The 20,212-nt window shown below is 42.4% G+C and overlaps 1 protein-coding gene across 2 annotated transcripts in view; it reads left to right on the top strand.

Moving 5' to 3' along the window:
• The window catches only part of STMN2 (stathmin 2), a 42,728-nt gene extending 36,889 nt beyond the window's left edge, over positions 1-5,839 (top strand). For both annotated transcript variants that reach the window (XM_009335006.1, XM_009335007.1), the window contains exons 4-5: positions 2,577-2,768; positions 5,602-5,839. In XM_009335006.1, the coding sequence (XP_009333281.1) occupies positions 2,577-2,768; positions 5,602-5,661 (252 nt within the window). In that variant the 3' untranslated portion in view covers positions 5,662-5,839. The remainder of the gene's footprint in view (positions 1-2,576; positions 2,769-5,601) is intronic.
• The last annotated feature ends 14,373 nt before the right edge of the window (positions 5,840-20,212 follow it).

Genomic DNA, 20,212 nt, shown 5'->3' with positions numbered 1-20,212 from the left:
TGATATGGAACTCTAATTTTTCACTGTTCTCCTGGATTTATGACAATAAGTAGTTCCAGAAGACAAAAGGTTTGAAGAGAAGAAAACAAATCCTGAAAAATGGGCAAGTGCCCAAAGTCTCAAAGGCATTTTGCTACCTCCTGTTGAAAGCCAATGTTCTTTTCAAAAATGCTGCTTATAGGCACGGTCCAAATCTTACTTTTTATTATAGCATCTCCATGGGCCCTGGATATGTCCTTGGAAATGTCTGTTTTCCAAATCTGAAAGTGCTTGATTTTATAACACAGTATATATACATATTTAACACCATGAAATGTTAGCCATCCAAATTAACAAGTCACTTCTTAAACGTTTCATGGGAAAGGCCATTACAATTAGTATCATAATATTTTTTCTATTCAAACTCCCAACGGGAAGGGAAATAGATTCTTAGATTATCAAAGTTACTTTTAGATAACTTAAGCAAAGGGTTCACAAAATTCATATCAGCAACCAAAATTTAATGACGATAACTTTTCCAAAATTAGATGAAAGGTTGCCATTGAACAGTAAATTAAACAGAAAATGCAGAATAACTTCACAAGCACTGGTCAAACTGAGCCACTCAAATTGGTCCAAAAAATGGTAAAACAAGATGAAGATGTTCAATTATTTCAGTTTTACGTTGCACCAAATCTTTCAAAATAACTTTTTTACATTTTGAAATAGCCTACAGTTAAAGAAATGTTAAATGCTAAGTATCTGGAATCAAGTATTTTGCTTCAAAATAACCTATTTTTATTATATGATTATTAAAATTATTGATGTTTTTGTTAAACTTATGGGGCTTTTATGATTTTTCAATTAGTCTACAAAATTCCTCCTTTGCCCAGCTCTTTTTCCCTTTGGCTCATCCTCCTTCCATTCTCCACCAGTGAAACTCCCTCTGCTCTTGGCTGTGCCTGTCTGGGGACTTTTTGTTCCCATTTGCAACATCTTTTGGCCTGCACAACAGTTATTTTCTCTGAGTCAAAGATCTGAAAAATGCTTGCTCTATTACTCTCTGTTCAGCATAAGCTGTAATGGAGGTAAGAGCAAGGAAGAGCCTTTGTAAGGTACCAGCCATTTCAGTAGACCATTCCCATCAGCAAGTGCTCCAGGGATCACAGTCTGAGAAATGAACCCTTAACTGCAACCAGGCCAGACGTGAAAGCAAATACATTAAGCGGCCAAGATTGATGAAAGTAGCTTTTTCCTCTGATCTCAAGCAAGCCATTACAGCCTTTCAAAGCCAGATATGTTTTACTCCAGTGTCTTGCTGCAAGGTGTTCTGCCTGGCTTTTGCAGCCTTTTCTAGAATCTGCTTTATTTGCCTCATCAGTGCATTTGGCTTTATGTGTATCTTACCTTCGTTAAAATACTTGTTTTCTCCTCCTACTTGGATCTCACTCATGTAAAAGAATTGCAGCCTTTTTTACTCCATTTGAAGCCACATGACATAATTTAATAGGATTCATTATCACTAATTGTAATTATTGGTTAAGCCCTTTAATTTAGGCCTTAAACTAATTTATTTTTATGGATAACAATGGCAACAGTGTATTGTGATCTGCACTGAAATAAACACTTAGTTTCCTGGAGCCATATTTCATTCCCTGTTTTCTGTTTGCTTCTCATGCACCCTCTAATTTATTTTATCCAGAAGCATACAATGTTGTTTATCATTTCCAAATAACCCCTCTGAAACATACTGCCTTTTCAAATAGACTTGCCTGGAGGATGGACCCAATGCTGCAACTTCTTTGGCTTCTCTCCTAGGATTAGTGGTTTCATGTTAGTAATTTGATTTAAAATAAATAACAAAGCTTATGATTCTGAGCAATGAGTTTACAAAGAAGAATAACATAGTATTGTGCATAGGCTGCATCCATTTAATTCCTACTTTCAGTTTTCATCTTCTTGCAAAATTTGAATTTTTAACTAAAAATAGCTTTTTTTTTATTTTCTATAGAATAAAACCCTTTTTTCCCTTCCTAATCAGTGAGATTAACCCAGACATAAATATCATGGGAAAAAAACATTGTCTGAATTGATTCTGTCTGTCCTTCACAACAGTAGACTTCAAAGCCTGTTATTAACTGTTCAAGCACATTAAAGGATAGTCCAGCCTAGGTGAAAAATGCACCTCTCCTGTGTCGGCAACTTCCTTTTTAACACTGTTCATACCTTCAGCCCCCAATCCCATATCTCTACAAATAAAATGCTCATAGCTAAAAGACTGCAGCTGTCAGAGGTTGAGCAACCACTGCAGTAACCCAGACAACCCCGGGCAGTAACCATGACATCATTTCTTGTTAACAGCAGTGCTTCTCTGCTGCTGCCTCAGGCACATACCTCACATTTAGCCAGTGTCTCTAAGCCCCTGTTATTGAAGCTAATCGGGTTTACACGGAGAAGTGATCTTTCCAAACTGTGCATGTAACAACTAAGCAACAAACTTTACGCAGTTTCCAAACTCAGTGAACTGTTGCCCTATTGGGGTTTTTTTTTGCTCCACATGAGTATTTCATTTCAGCCGCATGTCTCTCTGTTTCCAGTCCCAGGAGGCCCAGGTGCTGAAACATCTGGCAGAGAAGAGAGAACATGAGCGAGAAGTGCTTCAAAAGGCTTTGGAGGAGAACAATAACTTCAGCAAAATGGCAGAGGAAAAGCTGATACTGAAAATGGAACAGATCAAAGAAAACCGTGAAGCTAATTTAGCTGCTCTTATTGAACGTCTCCAAGAAAAGGTAACCACACTATCACTCCTCACCCTAGACTAGAAAGGAAAATCTAATCAATATTTTGAAGAGATGTTGTCGGTAGCTCCTGTCTCAGTTGCTACAGTTGAGCAATTTTTAAGTCAGAGCCCCTGATGCATATCTAAACCACCACTCAACTTTTGAAAAAGACTAAACATCTATAATCACACAATCACAGAATGGTTGAGGTTGGAAGAGGCCTCTGGAAATCATCTGGTCCAACCCCCTGCTCAAGCAGGGTGACCCAGAGCAGGCTGTCCAGGACCATGTCCAGATGGCTTTTGAATATCTCCAGGGATGGAGACTCCACAACCACCCTGGGCAACCTGTGCCAGTGCTCAGTCACCCTCACACTGAAAAAGTGTTTCCTAATGTTCAGAGGGAACCTCCTGTGTTTCAGTGTGTGCCCATTGCCTCTGGTCCTGTCACTGGGCACCACTGAGAAGAGCCTGGCTCTGTCCTCTTTGTACCCTCCTTCAGGTATTTATATAAGGTCCCCCCCTTTAAGCCCTCCCTTCTCCAGGCTGAACAGTCCCAGTTCTCTCAGCCTTTCCTCACAGGAGAGACTGGGAGGTGTTCCAGTTCCTTGGTCATCATGGCCCTTCGCTAGACTGTCTCCAGAGAAAGGTTGATTTTCTAGCTTTTAAGAAGTGCTGTGAACAAATGAAGGGTCGCTTGTGTTTAGATTTCAACTAAAGCCATTGAACAGATCAAACAGTTGTCCTGTGTCTGTAGTTCTTGGTTTCTCAGAGGAGAAAGACGAAAAAATATGGGGGAAAAATATTTCCTGTACATCAAAAGGGTCCTGTTCTTCCATAAGTCTTGCAACTAAAGAGAGTAAATTTTCTTTTGGAGATCTTTGGTACAGTCAGAGGAAACAGGTAGATCACAAACCCCACCATGCAGGACTAAGTGTGCCTTTCTCCAAAACAACCCTTCCACACAAGAGAGGGAAACGTGTGAATAAAGATTTAGAAGTGTTAAGAAAAAATTAATTAGTTCTGCATGAGTGATCACTTGTTTCTCTCAGTGATGAACTTTCTAATATGTTAGTAAATTGACTAACAGAAAGAAAATAGCTCTCAGTGGTTCAATGAGATCTTCTCCATAAGCACCTCTGCTTCTTTGTCGGAGAAAAAAGTCTTGGAGAGCAGGAAAGAAACAACAGAAACCAAAGGATCATTCTTGACCTTAAGAACTGTACCCAGATTACTTGATATTTTTGCATTAGATTAGTTTGCAGGCACATATCCCAAGGTTATGAAAACGAAGGAAAAAGTCAATTAGCCATCCTTGAGGCCCAAAAGGAAATCAGAAGGACAGCTGAAGCATCTCTCTGTCCTAGGTTAATGTTAACAGACCGTTAAGCCCCATTTCCACAGCAATATGATGGCATATATGCATGAAATCCAAAGAAGGCTTCTGAACAAAGATGACAGTAATTCATTTGGGAACATTTGTACAGACCAGTAATTAAAAATTGCATGACTATACAGTTTTGCCAACACAAAAGTGAACCCTGAATATGCAGGAAAAGAAGTGAGATATCTGGGTCCAAATCTTCAAAAGTTACACAGAACTGTGGACACCCCGAGGTTTTGGTGTCTAGAAGTTCCTACAATCAAAGATAACTTCTGTATACTGCAGTTAACAGGAGCAAGGAACAAGACCCATATAAAATCTAGCATTCAGAATTATGGGTCTTATAAGAAACTGTGATTTACAGAGTCAGTTGATGCAATAAGCCGTCTTGGCCTGTGATCCATAGTCCAACTCAGACAATAAAAAGATAAGTGTTTACTTCAGTGAATTTTTGACCGTAAAAGACCCTCTAATGCATGGCAATACCTAGGGGGGTGTCTTAAAGTGAAGTCGGCTAGGGATGGATGTTTGCTTCTGTAGTGAGCTTGTGCTTGTCATTTGGTTGTCTGGGGTTTTTTTCAGTGATCAGACACAAGAAATAAAAATCTGATAGTTTGACAGTTGAAAGGAGAGAGGCATAAACCAAAAACCCTAAAACCCAGAAGCTGCCAAAAATAATAGTTTTATAAACACCCCAAGTAGAACATTCCTAAATTCATTTGACAGCTGTTGTTCCTGACCACATGCCCATTTCCACAGAAGTATCTGAATATACAGTGGCTCAGATAAGTCTAAATTAATTACGACTACTTTTGTAAAAGGGAAGATAACATGGCTGAAAGTGGAGAGAAGGGCCTAGCATTGACTTTTGGTTACTGCGTCCCTTCTCCATCACAGCCAGAGAAAGAATGGAGACGACAGCTAGCTTCATTGTTTGGTCTAAGGCGATGTTTGAGATGTTCAGATTGACCCGTCTTGACGGAACTAAATTCTTGGACCTTTATTTATGGTTCCTAAATGCTACAGATAACACAGTAACTAACACTTCTTCTGCATACAGTGTGCACGGAATTAATTCAAGCCCACTCATCCTTCCCTATATTTAGTCTAACATCTAGGAATTCGAAGGGCAAATGTGAGCACATGGCACATTTTATGCTGCAAGCAGGACCGCTCTATGTGGGCCTTTAAAATGAAACTCTGTGAGGTGCTGAGGATTATAAGGCCATATCAGATAAAAGACCGAGCTCCAGAGCATAAGTAGAATGTAAGCATCGGACATGCCTCAGGCTGGTCTGGTGGGACACCTCTCCTGAGTTGCATCCTTTACACAGTTGTGCTGTGAAACAGGTTTTGCACAAGCATCAAAGGCACAACCTAAACGGGTTGTCATCAGGAGCCTCCCTGGGCAGGCGGAATGAGAAAGAGTTTTGATTTTTCTCTTCTTGATGTTTTCCAGGAGAGGCATGCTGCAGAGGTCCGTAGAAACAAGGAGCTCCAGGTGGAACTGTCTGGCTGAAAACAGCAATGGTGGATGTGACCCATCCCCACCATTAGTAAACTCCCCCTGCCTATATTATTATGGATCATGCGATATCAGTATGGGAAATGTATGACATGGTTTAAAAAAAAAAAATCAAGAACTCAATAAAAAACTTTAAAAAAGAAACAAAAATAAAAACAAAAACAATGCGGTCTCTTTGCAGAATGATTTGCTTGATGTTTAAAAAACTTGGATCTTACTTTGTAAATACTTACATTTTTGTTAAAAAATACAAGTATTGCATTATGCAAGTTATTTCATAATCTTACATGTCCTGTAACAGGCTTCTGATGTTGTCTATTTCCACTCAGTTGAATTTGCTGGGTCTGTTCATTTGAAGCACCTCACGTCTAATTCCATTCCCTGCGACTTTCATTCCAACCCACCACGAGGTCAGTAGTAGTTCTATGGTGCTAGAGACCAGTCATTGCCTAATAACCTAGACTGCTTTGCCATCAATGAGCTTTGTTAAAACAGTGACTAGATCACAGGTATTGTGACTTCACGTTCAGCTGTCCAAGACAAAAGGCTCTTAAAATGTAGCTTCTTCAAGTGCAACTTAGACTACAGGACTCTGTAGTGTGCTACATAATTGAGGTTAAATCGCCACGTGCAGTACTTGTTGCTTCTGCTTTTTGAAGTGAGAGGCAACAAATACAGCTGTGCAACAGAATGAATGCAAGTGGGATCAGTTTGAGGCAAATTTAAGACGCACATTGTAACCATCAAGCTATGACAAATTCTGGATGATGCCAAACAGCCATACAAATGCTAATTGTAAAGTGAGCTTAATTCACCACCTGAAAATTTATTGATGGAGCAACTAAAAGCATCAAGTGGCTTTATCTGTAGATGCCATGACCTATGATACTTATCTGATGCTACCACATTACATGTGTAATAGTACAAGAGGCTACCGAATATTTCATCTGGAACCCATGAGCCAGTTGTTACCTTTTTTTTTGACACTGCTGACTTCCATTCATCATGAATTTTACTCTTCAGTGTTAGCCAACCCTACCTAGTGACAGACATCTAGGACTAAGAGGGCTGAAGCAGGAGGAATGACTAGACAGGGTGCTTGTGCCAAGTACAGTATCACCAAACCTAACACATCGTCCCCAAAATAGCTGCAGTTTTGAAGTTGTCCCTACCCCCCTGGAGGTTGCTGCCTGCATATTCTACTCTTCATTAGTGCTATTTTCCTGTATGTCATTGTGAGCAAGCTGTGATTAATAAAGAATTGGGGTTCTGTGAACTGAAAAAGGGCTTGTCTTTTCTCTTGCTCCATTACTTTTCTGACATGTGCCCATGTGAGGTGAAAACCTAATGTAGTCCTAAAAGCACGGAAATGAGACTTAAATGAGAACTGTTAATAAACCAAGCCTATTTCTCTGCTAACAGAGGACTACTCCCTGCTATGCATTTTCCAGTGCTTAGGCTGGTTGTTTTTAAAGATTACCATATAAAATGAGCCTATAAATGTGACCTCTAGCACTGGGTTGATTAAAAAAAGATAACTAGCTACACACACATGCACATGCACCCCTTAATCCTGACTCAATATTGGGAAAAAAAAGGAATTTGGGGAAAGAAAAGTGAATAATGTAGCTCTGGGCACATACATCAATAGCTGCAGCAAGATTCTGGCTGTTAACCCACTGATTTTCGGGGTAAAAAGAATTCATTTACAGGATTTATTGAAAAACACAAAATTGCTAGGGAAACTGCTGAGCTGCAGAGCTGAGATATAAAATTGGGTCTGACCACATTTAAAACTGGACAGGTGATCAGAAGTTACCTCTAGGATTAGTTTTCTGATTTAAAGTCATGAAAGTGGCATTATTTACTTGCTCTTTCGGAGAGATGGGCCAAAAGCTCCAGATCTGCAACACTCAGTTTCTGACCCTATTTTATTTCAGAGCCAAGTTATGTCCCAGGAAGATTTGGCCCACAGTCAAAAACTAGCAGAAGCTGATCCAAGCACAAGGCTGCAAGCTCAGCTCTGTGTGCAATAAGCTCTGCACCACAGAATGAGAGAAGTACTCCAACTTGTTATAGCAGCTGGATTTCCTTGCCTAAATTCCTTGTCTTCCTGGCAAAATTACCAGAAGTAAACCTGGTAGAGAAGCCAAATAGCAAACTTTGAATCTGGATGTCATGAGCTTCAATGTTCCCAAGGCTTCAAAGTTTGTATATTGCTTTAAGCCCCAGTAAAAAATGTCATTCAGTCAAGCTTATATTTCAATTTAAGGTCCAGGATCTTGGTTTGAGAGCTCCTGGATTTTGGTTTCATTTCCCAATGGCAAGTCACTTAGAGTTTTCACTGTCCATTGACTTAACAAGCTCTCGTCATGCATCAAGCCCTTTTCCTGTTTGTCCTGCTGGCTACGCTTGCTCGGAGAACAGGCCAAGGGCAGAGCTCTGATGCTGAGGCCAAGGAGGGCAGCCTGCCTTGCCTCCATGGGGCTAAACTTTCTTCCCCCACAAACGAGGGTGTCCACATCCAAAGCGCCAGTTGGGACGGTCCCTGGCACATGTTCACCCCAGCACAGACCCGAGCATTGCCTGAGAAATGCTTCTGCACAGGTACCAAGACTGCACCAGGGAAATGAGTGAAGAACAAGACAGTGTGAGCGCTGTAGACCTGTGCCAGAGCCCATGCTCTGCTCCTGTTCACTTGGATCTTTTAACAGTTGTGGGTCTGGAGTTCGTTTTATTAAGGTATAGCTATATTTTGAAAGCCTGTTTGCAAATACACTGCATATTTAATCTATAATAGCAAAAAGAAATACCTGGAAAGCTGCAGCATGGCCGTTTCCTTATATAATGGACGTATATTATAACATTATATAATAATGTTCCCTTACATTATTTCCTTGTATTTCGCTTTAGTACTGCCTTCCTAGCTCCTCCCTGCTTGTGCTAGCAAAAGCGTATTGGTGCCACGGGTCTCTCATGTGGAGTTACAGATTAAAGATCTCCTTGAAAAGTAATAGAACAGTCAAACCATCCATTTTTGAAGTATTACCATTCTGCCTACTTGAAATAGCTCAGTTTATTTTTTAATTCACGACAAACGGAATGCTCAGGACTTTTAGATTAGAAAAATTGGGCCCCCTCTTAATTAACTGTAGATGCCCAACTCAACTACATGCCGTGAGCTTTGAGCAGCTGGCGCTGCAATGCAGAGCATTTTCCGTAGGCTGCCTGAAACCTCCCAAAGGACAGGAGGGAGCCTGGAGCTCCGGCATTGCACCACGCAGATGCTCCCTCCTCTCACTGAGGTATATGACGGCTCAGCAGCAGGGCAGAGCTGCGCAGCGCACCAAGAAAGGCGCTTCTGACCTGTGGCCTCTGCAGGTCCCGGGGCTGCCCCCCCGAGGGTGGGTAGGGCTCGGTTTCCTGTTAGCTAACCCATCAGTTATGTCAAGGCTGCCACGAGGAGACTGCCCGAGTAATCAAACAGGAACAATTCAAAACTGTCACCGTTCACGAGGTCCTACTGAAGCCACACGAAATTTATGCTCAAACCAAGCCAAACATTTCCAAAGTCAGGAGGCTTGGGTGTAGGGTTTAAACCCATCACTGATCCAGAACTTGAAAACAATGCCTTTTTTTCCCTTTGTTATCACACTTCTTGTCATGTGGAGGTGCTTTTTCTGAATGACTGGAACAAAATCCTAACCCTTCTATAGCCAAATAGCAATTTCTCTCTGTTCCTTCACTCCAGAATCCCCAAACATGTCACTGAGGTACAGCAACGTGCTACGCACACATGCAGAGTCATCTACCTGTCTGCCTTTCAGCAGTCCTTTCAGAGGGACGGGCTCTGTGATTAGTGGGGGAAAGAGCTTTACTCCCAGCACCTTAAACCATACAGAGAAAAGTACTTCTCACTCGTCTCCCAGAGGGAGAGGGACATAGTTTAAAACCTACATTTAGGGCAGCATGAACACCTTCTTTCTCATCCAACTGTTGCCAGATCCCATCATGTCGGATCAAACCCTCTCAGCAGGGTTTTGGTGGAGAGAAGAGAGGATTGCACGGGAAGAGGCAGGCCCTACTTCCATCTTGCAGCACATGCCCCATTCTGCCCATATTTCAGCAGTGGAAGGAGGCAGCCGTTCACACAGCAGAAGGGATACTGCGAGGGAGGTAATGGGAGAATTTTAAATAATCTTTCCCATGCCTCAGGGCTGGTGCCGCAGTGATGCTGGTGCAATAGTGCCATGCAGTGGTCACTCTTAAAAACGGTGATCATCTCTAAACACACCAGGGATTGCAAGGATTTCCTCTGAAGGATATCCATTTAGTCTGCTGCACAGTTTACACTAGGTCTTTATGTAAGGTAGATGGTGGCTCTGAAATCTGAAGACTGAGTCCAGACATTTTCAGGTTTAATTCCACTGTAACATGAGTGGCACGACCATGGATAGCTGTAAAATCAAAAAGGGCTGATATTTTTGTATGGAACAAGGAGTAGCCAGAATTACAGCTATTGCACCACCACCATCAGAAATTCTCATGACTATGAGAATATCTGCATTACTGAAACTTCAAACATGTCTAGAAAGCAACAGACAATACACAGCGGCCAGCTCAGAAGAAAGACCGCGGACATGATATAGACAACATCAAAAGTAGAGGGGAGAACAAGAAAAGCTAGCATCAAAAACCATCAACAGATCAGGAGCTAAATGAACCATGAAATATCTCTCGCATTTGAAAAGCAGACTTTATCTGCCAGCAGAGGAAAAAGGATGGTCACCCTTGAAGCTGTCTCCCCTGAAAAACACTGAACGCTTTCTCCACCCCCACCCCAGTACTTGGAACTAGGGTGTAAGACAGAGGAGCCTAAAATCCAGCCTACAGTATATATGTAAATGTAACCCATAGCTCTGTGAGCAGCAGAAACCAGAATATGCTACGGACTCCCCACGGGTTGGGGGGTTCTCCAATGCACAATAAAATGCCTGTGCTTCAGCCATTCATAACTTCAGTGTTACGCTGATGCTCTGATAGCATCTGAGCTTTGACTTTTCCTCTGGGGAAACTAATGGAGGTTCCTTTTTCTATTCAAATGTCCACAAAGACCATAGGAATGCATATAATTGATAATTTACTTAGGGAAACATTCACCTTCTTCAAGTTTACAATGTGATGCCATGCCCCCTTTCTTTTGGGGGCAGTAAATAGCTGCTGGAAAACGTCTTCCTACCATAACAGGTTGGCTTCGATCAAATGGGTTCCAGAAAAGGAAGTTCCTGGGCAGCTCCTGAAGATGGAGGACATGAAAGGCATTATCCAAGATACAGCCCAGACAAGTGCGATGTGAGGAAACAGCCAAGCTTCGACTTAAATTTCTTTTAGCTATTATAGTTGCAACAGACTTTTAAACAAACTTTGGAAAACAAGTACACCATAATAAAATACATTTTAAAAACATTAACTCTTAAAATATAAAATTTGCCAAAGAGTCTTTTAGATAATAATTTCCACGGGTTCACAGAAGTTCACAAAAAAATCCCCACGTACAACTACTCATGACCAGAAGAGGGCAAGCTCTGATTATTTAACAGGCAACTACAGCTGTTAAGTTTTACTTGGAAAAGCCTATCAAGCCGTGTTCTATCCTGAAATCCTGCTTTAGAGCATCGTGGAGACTGATGTTCCACACTTGCCCTGAAATCTGGATTTGGGTTTATATGCAATATAAAAGATAATACTTTTTCTTTGGGCAAAATTCATTACTTCGGCTAGATTTCCTTAAGAATACATCACTGGGCAGGCATTGTATGTATATTAGCAGGCAAGCTAAAGGATAAGGTAGCCATATGAATAAACAGGTTCAAATTAGCTGCTCTGTTAGTCTGGAGTTTAGGAGCTGGTTCCTACCCCCCAGGGAGTCTGAACCAGCCCTCCTGAGTGCAGGATGGAAGCAGGAAAACCTCACTGCTTTTCAGCTGGGTTTTGAGCAGGCTGGGAAAGGGAGATGCTCACAGCAGAAGCAACCAGACTCAGCAGCAACTTCCCTTCCTGAACAGTTTTACACTTACACATTTGCAAATGATGAAAAAACTGATAGAGCGCTGTGGCGTATGAACAGCTCTCAGCGAACCACGAACCGGTTACCCAGATTGCAGATTACCCCTGACATAGGTATTAGCACGGGAGAAGCACTAGATAAATGCACATCTTCTGCCTGCAGGGACAGGTTTGGAAGCAGCATAGCTGCTTGCTCACAAAACACAGCCTGTGCCTGAATTAACAGTTTCTGTTAGACCTTCAGATGTCCCCATGAAGGGCCAGCTCAGTTTTCCTTGTGCCATGCTCCTAGGACACCCTACCAATGCCGGAGGCAGCCTGACTAGACCCAGCATGGTGTGTCAGAACAGGTCCCTGCCTGCCCAGCCACAGCCTGCAGCAGAGCTCTAGGGGAAGGAGAAGGCATGCCCTGCGTGCTGCAGGGAAGGAGGACGCTGCCAGCTGCCACTGGGAGACAGCAGAAAATGTGGCAGCAGCACTCGAGTTGGGGGAAGATAAGGGCAAAGTTGGGGGTGCTGCTTCTGCTTTGAGTTACCCACCGGCCCTGGGACCTCAGGAGGGGTCCTGTGGGAAGGAGTGCTGTGCACAGGGTCACAGGGCGTCCTGGGAGCTGCACTCTGGAGCCATCCAAGATGCTCTCCAGAACTGACACCACTGCGTGGGTGTGTGGCCCTGTGTGCCCCAGCTCACAGCAGATCATCAGCCTTGGGCGTTATCTGTGTGTCCTGGCCAGCTGTTGGCTCCATAGTGGAGCTGACTGTAGAAATTGTACTACTTTTTTTATTTTCCAGTGCATTTTTACCCTCCTGCTTTATGCAATAATCAAATGCTTGGACTAGTTTTAAAAAAGTTAGTATTTTTCTATTAAAGGATTCATGATGACTTTTGAAGGCAGGCAGGCATCTCTGTTCCCTCAGGAGGCTACCTCCGTAGCTGTGATACATCTCATCAGCAAACCAAGCTAGAATTTACAACATTGAAATTGGAGAGATTCTTCCTCATTATTTCCATGGTTATCCAAGGTTGCCAGTCTCTCCACATCAAGGCTGAACAGAGATTTTTTTTTCTTTCAAAGCTACCTAGTTGTGGAAGGCTAGGAGGAGACAATAAAAATAAAAAAGCCACCTAATATCATTCTTCCCTACCTAATAATTTTACCAAGAAATTGATAACTCAGACATCTTCCAGAGCTCTCGAACACGGAGAGTTTACAGTGTTGCCAGGCACACTTTTTGCCAGTGCAAGCTGCTGCTGTGCCTGGCACATCCCAGGCAGGGTTGGGGAGTCCCATGTTCCTACCAGGCAGCCTGCATGCAGCTGTGCTGTTTGGACACTGTGACTGTTTACTGAGACATGGGCTGTTTGCACCATTCGGCCTCCATGCCAAGACATGTTTAATGCTCATAGATGTAGCAAGCGGTCTTGGCTACATCTTTGGTTCTTTGGTTCTTTGCATTGCCCAAGGCATCTGCTGGCTCTTGCAGCACATGTGCAAGGATGTATCCAAACAGCCTTAAGCTCCCTAGCCTGGGCTCAGGGCCGGCTGAGCTCAGCCAGCTTGAAAACGGGATCTCCCCAGCCAAGCAACTCCATGCTGGGAGTCCCAGGATACGCCAGTGCAAGCGCTCGGCTGCTGTAGCACAGCTACGGGGGCTCCAGCTCACTGTGAGCTCGGCTCAGCCGGTGCAGAGGGCAGAGCCACCATGGCTGAGCAGGTCCCTGCAGACCCTGGAATCAAGGCAAGGGTGGCACTTAGTCCTCCAGCAAACTCCAGCTCTTTTTTCCCCCAGCGCCACAGGTTCTTCTGGTCAAGGCTTCCCATGTCGTAGCTCCCCACTCTTCCTGCAGCCAGGCTGGCTGCTCCTGTCTTTTTCTACTACATCCCAATTAGTCCTTGGGGGGGTTTGTGAGTATTAAAGCAGACTTGATTCCCTCTCTCCTCCAGGAGGCACTGAGTAAATCCAGTCGGCTGCCACGATGCTGAGGCTGACTCCCAGAGCCACTCGGCCACCTCCCTCCCTTTGCTGCACTTCTGCACCGAGACCTCCTCTGAAGGCGGATAGGAAGGGAAGGGTGCAGGCAGGACTTGTGGGCCTGTCCTGTAGCTCTGAGCAGGGCTCCCCAACACATTGACTGATTTTTCAAGCTTTTCCAGACTCCTCCTACTGTTTCCCTCTGAATTAAGCAAGTACCTAACTGCAAAAATGATGTCTTGCAGGTTTGATTAATTCTGCATCTTTTGAACCTTCACTTGCAAGAGCAGCTGGAGTACTTGGTGAGACCAAGTACTCATTTGGCCCAGTACTCAGCCACTGCTGGTGGGCAGTGACAGATGCTCAAAAATTAGTATAAGAACAGTACAGGCACATAGCGATGCTTCTCCAGCCTCCAACAATACACACTTCTGAAGCTGCCTGAGCAAGAATTACATAGTACATTTAACATCCCTGATGGATATTTTCTTTTATTAATATGTCTGATCACTTTTTGAGGCCAATGCAAACTTCTGGTATCCGTAACATCCCACGACTGTGAGCCCCACAGGTGTTTGATTTCACCTCGTAGTGGTGTCTGCTATCTGCTACATCTTCAAGAAGCTCATCAGTTCTTTCAAAAAAAGAGAGGCAGGCAAGAAACTTTGAATTTGTTGGCAAAGAAGGGAAATTCCCTGGACAAGGTTCTGTTCCTCCAGACCAGCAGCTCCCCAACTCTCTGAATTGTACTCACCCACCCCTACTCAAACACCAGCATGAAGGCAGAATCATCCCTCAAAAGTACAGTTTGCTTGTCTATATGTTCCCAAATTATTCTATTTCTTCCCAGTTTAAGCAGCGTAACTCTTGAGGTTCAGCCTGTCTTAACAGACATGCTCCACAGTATTACACAACAGACGTACAGATGTGCCTTCCTGGCCTGCACAAGCCAGCTCCTGTTCTTGGCAGTCGCCAGCCAAAGCGTAGTCCTTCCCCTAAGGAGAGGGTCTTTCTCCATGAGGGATCTCAGAAGTGGAGTGGCTCTTCTGACTCACTGGAAATGAATACTCATGCACACTTTGTATTTTCAAAGCCTCTGACCCAGGGTGAAAAGCTGCCACATGGAAACCCTCCTAGCTAGCACAGGTCACCCAGAGATGCTACTGCTTACTACTGTAAGTATGGAGCACTGTCCCAGACTATATGGAAAACTGGATTTTTTTTCTGTGTTTTAATACTGGAAAAATTCCTCTTTTTTTATTTGGACCAATAAAATATAGGGAATATTTTTTCATCTTCCCATTTTACTCCTTTCTGAGAGAAATTAGATTTTTCTTAGTTGAGAGGAGAATAATTCGCTACACTGGAAGGGGATCCCTGCTTTACCCTGTCCTGTAACACAGGGGAACCACCATGCAGTCAATTAGTATTTTACCTGTAGCTTTCTAAGGATTCTCCAGGCAAAGAGAGAAAGGCAAGAGGTTTCTAAATCGAAGATCATTGCTTCCCAGGAGAAGAAAGCACATAGGTGTAGCCTGTATCTCTCCTTTTTTCCACCACATTTCAGACTATTTTCCAACGGACTTAAAGGCAGGACAAAACCAAGAAATCAACTAAGTATTCCAGCTTGCTGAAGAGCTCTGTATGCATTTTGTACCTCGAAAATCCTATGCCCAGCATAAGATGATGTACAGATCTGGAGTGTAAACAAAAATGAATGATTAAAAAAGAAACACACCATGTTTCTAAGCAGTATGTTGATTTCTGCAGTGTAAATCAAACACAAATACTCTGATACTGAATACCAGCATAGCTATATCTTTCTTGGTTTGTGTAACATGGGAAAACATGATCTTTCTCTTTATTCTGCTCAGTGATTTATTCATTATTCTGGTGTTAACAATAACTTATTTTCTTTCCACTAGCCTGTTAGTGGAAGCTATAGTTGACTGAAAGCACAGAAAAGCTTTCGCACAGAGCATATTATCTCACTAAGAAAAAGGCTTAAAACATGCTTTTGCATCTTTCCATCACTGTGAAGACAGTATTGTTCTTCAAATGACCACTATGTTTACAATGGTCTTAAAAGCAAACAGAAATGAAATATGAAATTACCTCCATTATACTTGGCCAGACAAGGGCTGACTGAAAATACAGCTGCAAGTAGCTAGAGCAGTTGCTTGAGGTTCAGCCTGTCTTAACAGACATGCTCCACAGCTGGTCTTAGAGAAAGACTATGAATTTGAGATATCAAAATGCCTAAAGAGGAGTTGGAACAACTCCATAATTTTCTCAGAATTAGGCAAGACTCATGAATCTTACCATCTTGAGGGCTATTTCTGAGAAAATGACTGGAGATGGAGATAAATAGCATGACGCAACAGACTTTAGGAAGACAAAGGCAGGTGGGTATGTGGGTGATACTATGAATATTCATGGAATTCATTGCATTGCATGAGGTAGCTGCTACACATCAAGAGAGGTAAGCATATCAGTAACTGCGGATATTTTATTACATCTGCATCTGAGGAACAACTCCACTATGAAATTACAAATGTGGCACTTGCAATAGCAAGTGTAGCAGTCAGCCTGCTACTGGACAAACCATTAACTACATGTCTTCATAGGCTTTGGGTATGATATGCCACTAAAGTAATACAATCTATGAATCATTAACAACTCCCTATGGAATCACAAAATTATTTTCACATAATTATCAAAAAAGCTGCAGAAAGAAACACCCTCTGACAAGGGACCAACAAGGAGGATTCCTCATGCAGAAGAGGAGAAATAGTCTATAGTCCTGGACAGAAACATGAAGCGGAGGCCACCTGCGGGACACAGAATGGCCACTCCTGCAAACAGTGGGCCAGACAGGTAGATGGTTCTGGTGAAAATGTCCTGCATTCAGGTAGCTGCAATTACCTGGCCACCACTGACAGATTTTAAGCTGCCTTTGGGAAGTTGCTGGCAGTACAGACACTGTTCCTATAAACAGTATTAAATTCCAGGCAACTCCAAGCAGAAATTAAAGCTTCTCTAATTTTGTCTTCTCACCCACACTTTGGATGACTCACATGCTACCTACCTAAGTGGACCTCTCTCATGACCCAAGTCCTCCAGGCAACTGCCCTAGTTACCCTTACAAGCTACCCATCCTCTGAGTAAGCCTGTACATGGCACTGGGCTTCATTTGGTACAGCAGTCATAAGAGAATGTGAATCCATGAACTTCTCAAATGCTATTGAATGTCTTAGAAAGGACACACACCCACACCCCCCACACACCCCCACTTACTACAAACTGCTTCATGTTTTCTGGCAAAAGAGGTCTCAGAGGCCATGGTAGAGAAAAATATGTAAAGGAGAAGGCAGACAGTTTCTAAAATATGTCTGGTTTACCCCATCTTATGTATTTTGTCCATTATAGCATAAAATAATACTCACAAGTCCTGGTAGAAGTGTTTCATGGCAAATGCAGGTCATTCTTTGGGATCTGCATGAGGGGATGAAACAACAGAAATAATAAGGTAACACATCATTTTGAGTGTTTCGACCTCATCAATTCACGTGCGCTTCTTGAAACAGTCCAACACTTACCCTGTGGAAACCTGTTTAAGTCACACACAAGGAATTGCACAGAATTCAATACTTGTTGTCAAACTGAATAAGTGTTTTACTTTGTGAAGAATTAACTTTGCCTCTCAAAAACCAGATGTGGATCTGCAAAATTACTTAAGGATAAGTTTATTTCCTTTTCTTTCCCATTAATCACAATCTGATTTACTTAATTTACTTAAACTTGGACTATTTTCATGGATTCTTAAAAGAGAATGGATTATAATTAAATGGCTGGGGCATTCTGAGCATATATGGAATTCTTTAACTGGATATCACTAGTAAGTGCTGCAAATGTTTTGTATTACATTAGCATTTAATTGGTTTTGATCATTCATGTTTTCATCCCTGAGAGAATACGGAATGAATTTTTGGTGTTGAAACATTATCTCAGTTTTTATTATTCTAAAGAAAAACTGATGGTGCTATAACAGTCACAAATAAATACATCCTCAAAGTAAAATCTTTTTAGTTATAGATTTAAACCTTTGTATTTTGACCATACTTTAAAAAAACACTATTTAAAATTAACTGTAAACTTCATAGAAAAGGACAAAACAACACTTAAGAGGTGTGGTCATTCATTTGATCTTTGCACGGCTAATCAGGGTCAGGGATCTGACCTCCATATTGACTAATACCAACAGAAATTTGTTCCACAATGTCAGTAAATGTTGAATGAGGCTCCAAACAGGTCACTCAAAATCTCATAGTTGAAAAGCTGAGTCATTGTAAAAAGGAAACATTTAGAGTCACTTCAATAAATAAGAAAAAGCACATACTATGGCCCTTCAGACAACATCCTCTTTTTATCTAGATACCATGGCATAATTTTCCCTAAAATGGAAAGTACGTTGCTGTTGATGTGGAACTATGGCAACCATTCATTCATTCATCACGTATATCCAAATAGTACCTGTATCTGACTGCAAACTGAAAAAAGCAATATCAGCAAAGCAAATACTGTCTTTGGCTTCCTACAAAGGAGGAAAAATTTATCTGGTTAAGTACCTGTGACCCCGTGTGGGACTCAGCTCAGGAGCTGCATCTCTCCGTTCTCTGGCACAGATGAACTTTCTGGTTGGGCTACCTTCCTACCTTCCTGTTTGCCAGAGCTCTCGTGAGTTTATCAATCCTCGTTGTGTTATTAATGAAGCCATCGGAATAGTAGGTTTGGTACAAGACATACAAACAATAACAGCCTCTACATCTCAATAAAGTATCTAAGCAGTGGCATCTATTAAGAGTAAGTCCTTGTGTGCTGGATGCAGGCAACACTGGTCTCATGTTGACAGCAAGAAGAAATGCATGGAGGGGCTTGCCTGCTTTACTGTAACTCCCAGTCACAGACCAACCTATCCTCAAAGTAGAAAGTCAGGCCACAGCCCTATCTAATTCTCCCATCATGTTAAGTGCTAAACCTAAAGTCAAGGACATGTTGTATAGGTTGTAGTTAGGCATATGTGAAGATGACTGCAAAGATTACTTATATCTATTTTAATCCACCCCAAAGAGGAGTTTCTTTATCAGCCCTTTTGGAGAGAGATGTAAATGATAGTACCTTTATGCTCACTTGATTTAATGGTATATGGTTTTGGGCCTGCTCCCAGTGGCCCGTCGCACAGAACATTTGAGGGAACCAGAAGAAACTGCTAGGAGTAGGAGAGCTCAATAGTGATCCTACATCATTTAAGATTATTTAGGATTCTGGCAGGATACCCCAAGTGAACACAGCACCATATAGGAGCCGAATGAGGGAAGAACCTGCTTCATCCCAGCGTTAAAAAATGGTTGACCTTTCAGCAAATCTACTGGTAGTTGTATGTACCAGAGCAGGCCTGAAGTAAAGATAACAACAAATGATGCCTGGTGATGACAGCTAAAACCAGAGTCCTAAAACATTTATCTACTGAACAGAGCCAAGCAAATCCTGAGCTTGTGCCTCTGATCAAAGGCCACCAAGAAAGAGCTGCAGCATTCTTTGGCACGTTCAGAAGATCCCATGGCTATTTTTGACAGCTACCATGTGGTGGCCAGCCAATATATTCTGCAGATGGGCAGATGATCACATCTTGTTGACAAAAAGCTTTAAGAGATTTACTCTCTTAAAGAGATCCACAGTATTTCCAAGCTCTCTCCCAGACAGTAGCATCCCAGCACAGGGTGAGCTGCGACAAAGTGTCCAGCAGGTGATGGGGCACTTCGGCTCACTTCTCAAAAGATAATGCAGAGCTTATGGTGCTCTTTTAACCAATTCAGGGGAGACCTCAAAGTCACCCATACACCCAGAGGAAGGATCGTGTCAAGGCCATGAAGGTGCCTTTGTCCAAATGAAGTCTGTTTCTGGGCACAGACGTGCTGTTTTGCAGTGTGTCTCAGGCAACCAGCGCAAACATAAATCTGTTCAAATTTGAGGGGTGTTTTACACAGAGCTGAAGCCCCTTTGAGTAACACTCTTCTGTCAGCAGAAAATAAATCATGTGGATATTACACCGACCGAGCATCCCTATTAGCATTTTCAAACACAATGTCACGTAGGAGGATGCCAGAGAAGTAGTGAGAAAACAAAAGAAACTGCAAGCCAGGGTCTTGTAAGTCTCCAGTGGAAATGGTTTTCATGTCAAATGACATGTGTCAAACATGAGTCACTGCTGCCATTTCTCCCTACCCAGAAGAGGGAAATGTATACTCTGTGGTCAAGGCAGAGCAGGACAGGATGATAGATATTATGCAGTTTGACTCCAGTGCAAATGAGCTGTTAAGGTTTAATAAAGGTATCTCTCTATAATGCATATTACATTTCCATAGCACTCCATGAAAGGACTGGAAACAGAGCCTTCCAGCCAGTGTGAGTTCACCAACATTTCAGTGACAGAAAGAAATACTCTT

Source organism: Pygoscelis adeliae, unplaced genomic scaffold (assembly GCF_000699105.1).
Source record: "Pygoscelis adeliae isolate BGI_AS28 unplaced genomic scaffold, ASM69910v1 Scaffold101, whole genome shotgun sequence".
Classification (NCBI taxonomy): domain Eukaryota; kingdom Metazoa; phylum Chordata; class Aves; order Sphenisciformes; family Spheniscidae; genus Pygoscelis; species Pygoscelis adeliae.
Note: the sequence above shows the minus strand (reverse complement) of the source record. Positions and strands in the feature narration are given on the sequence as shown.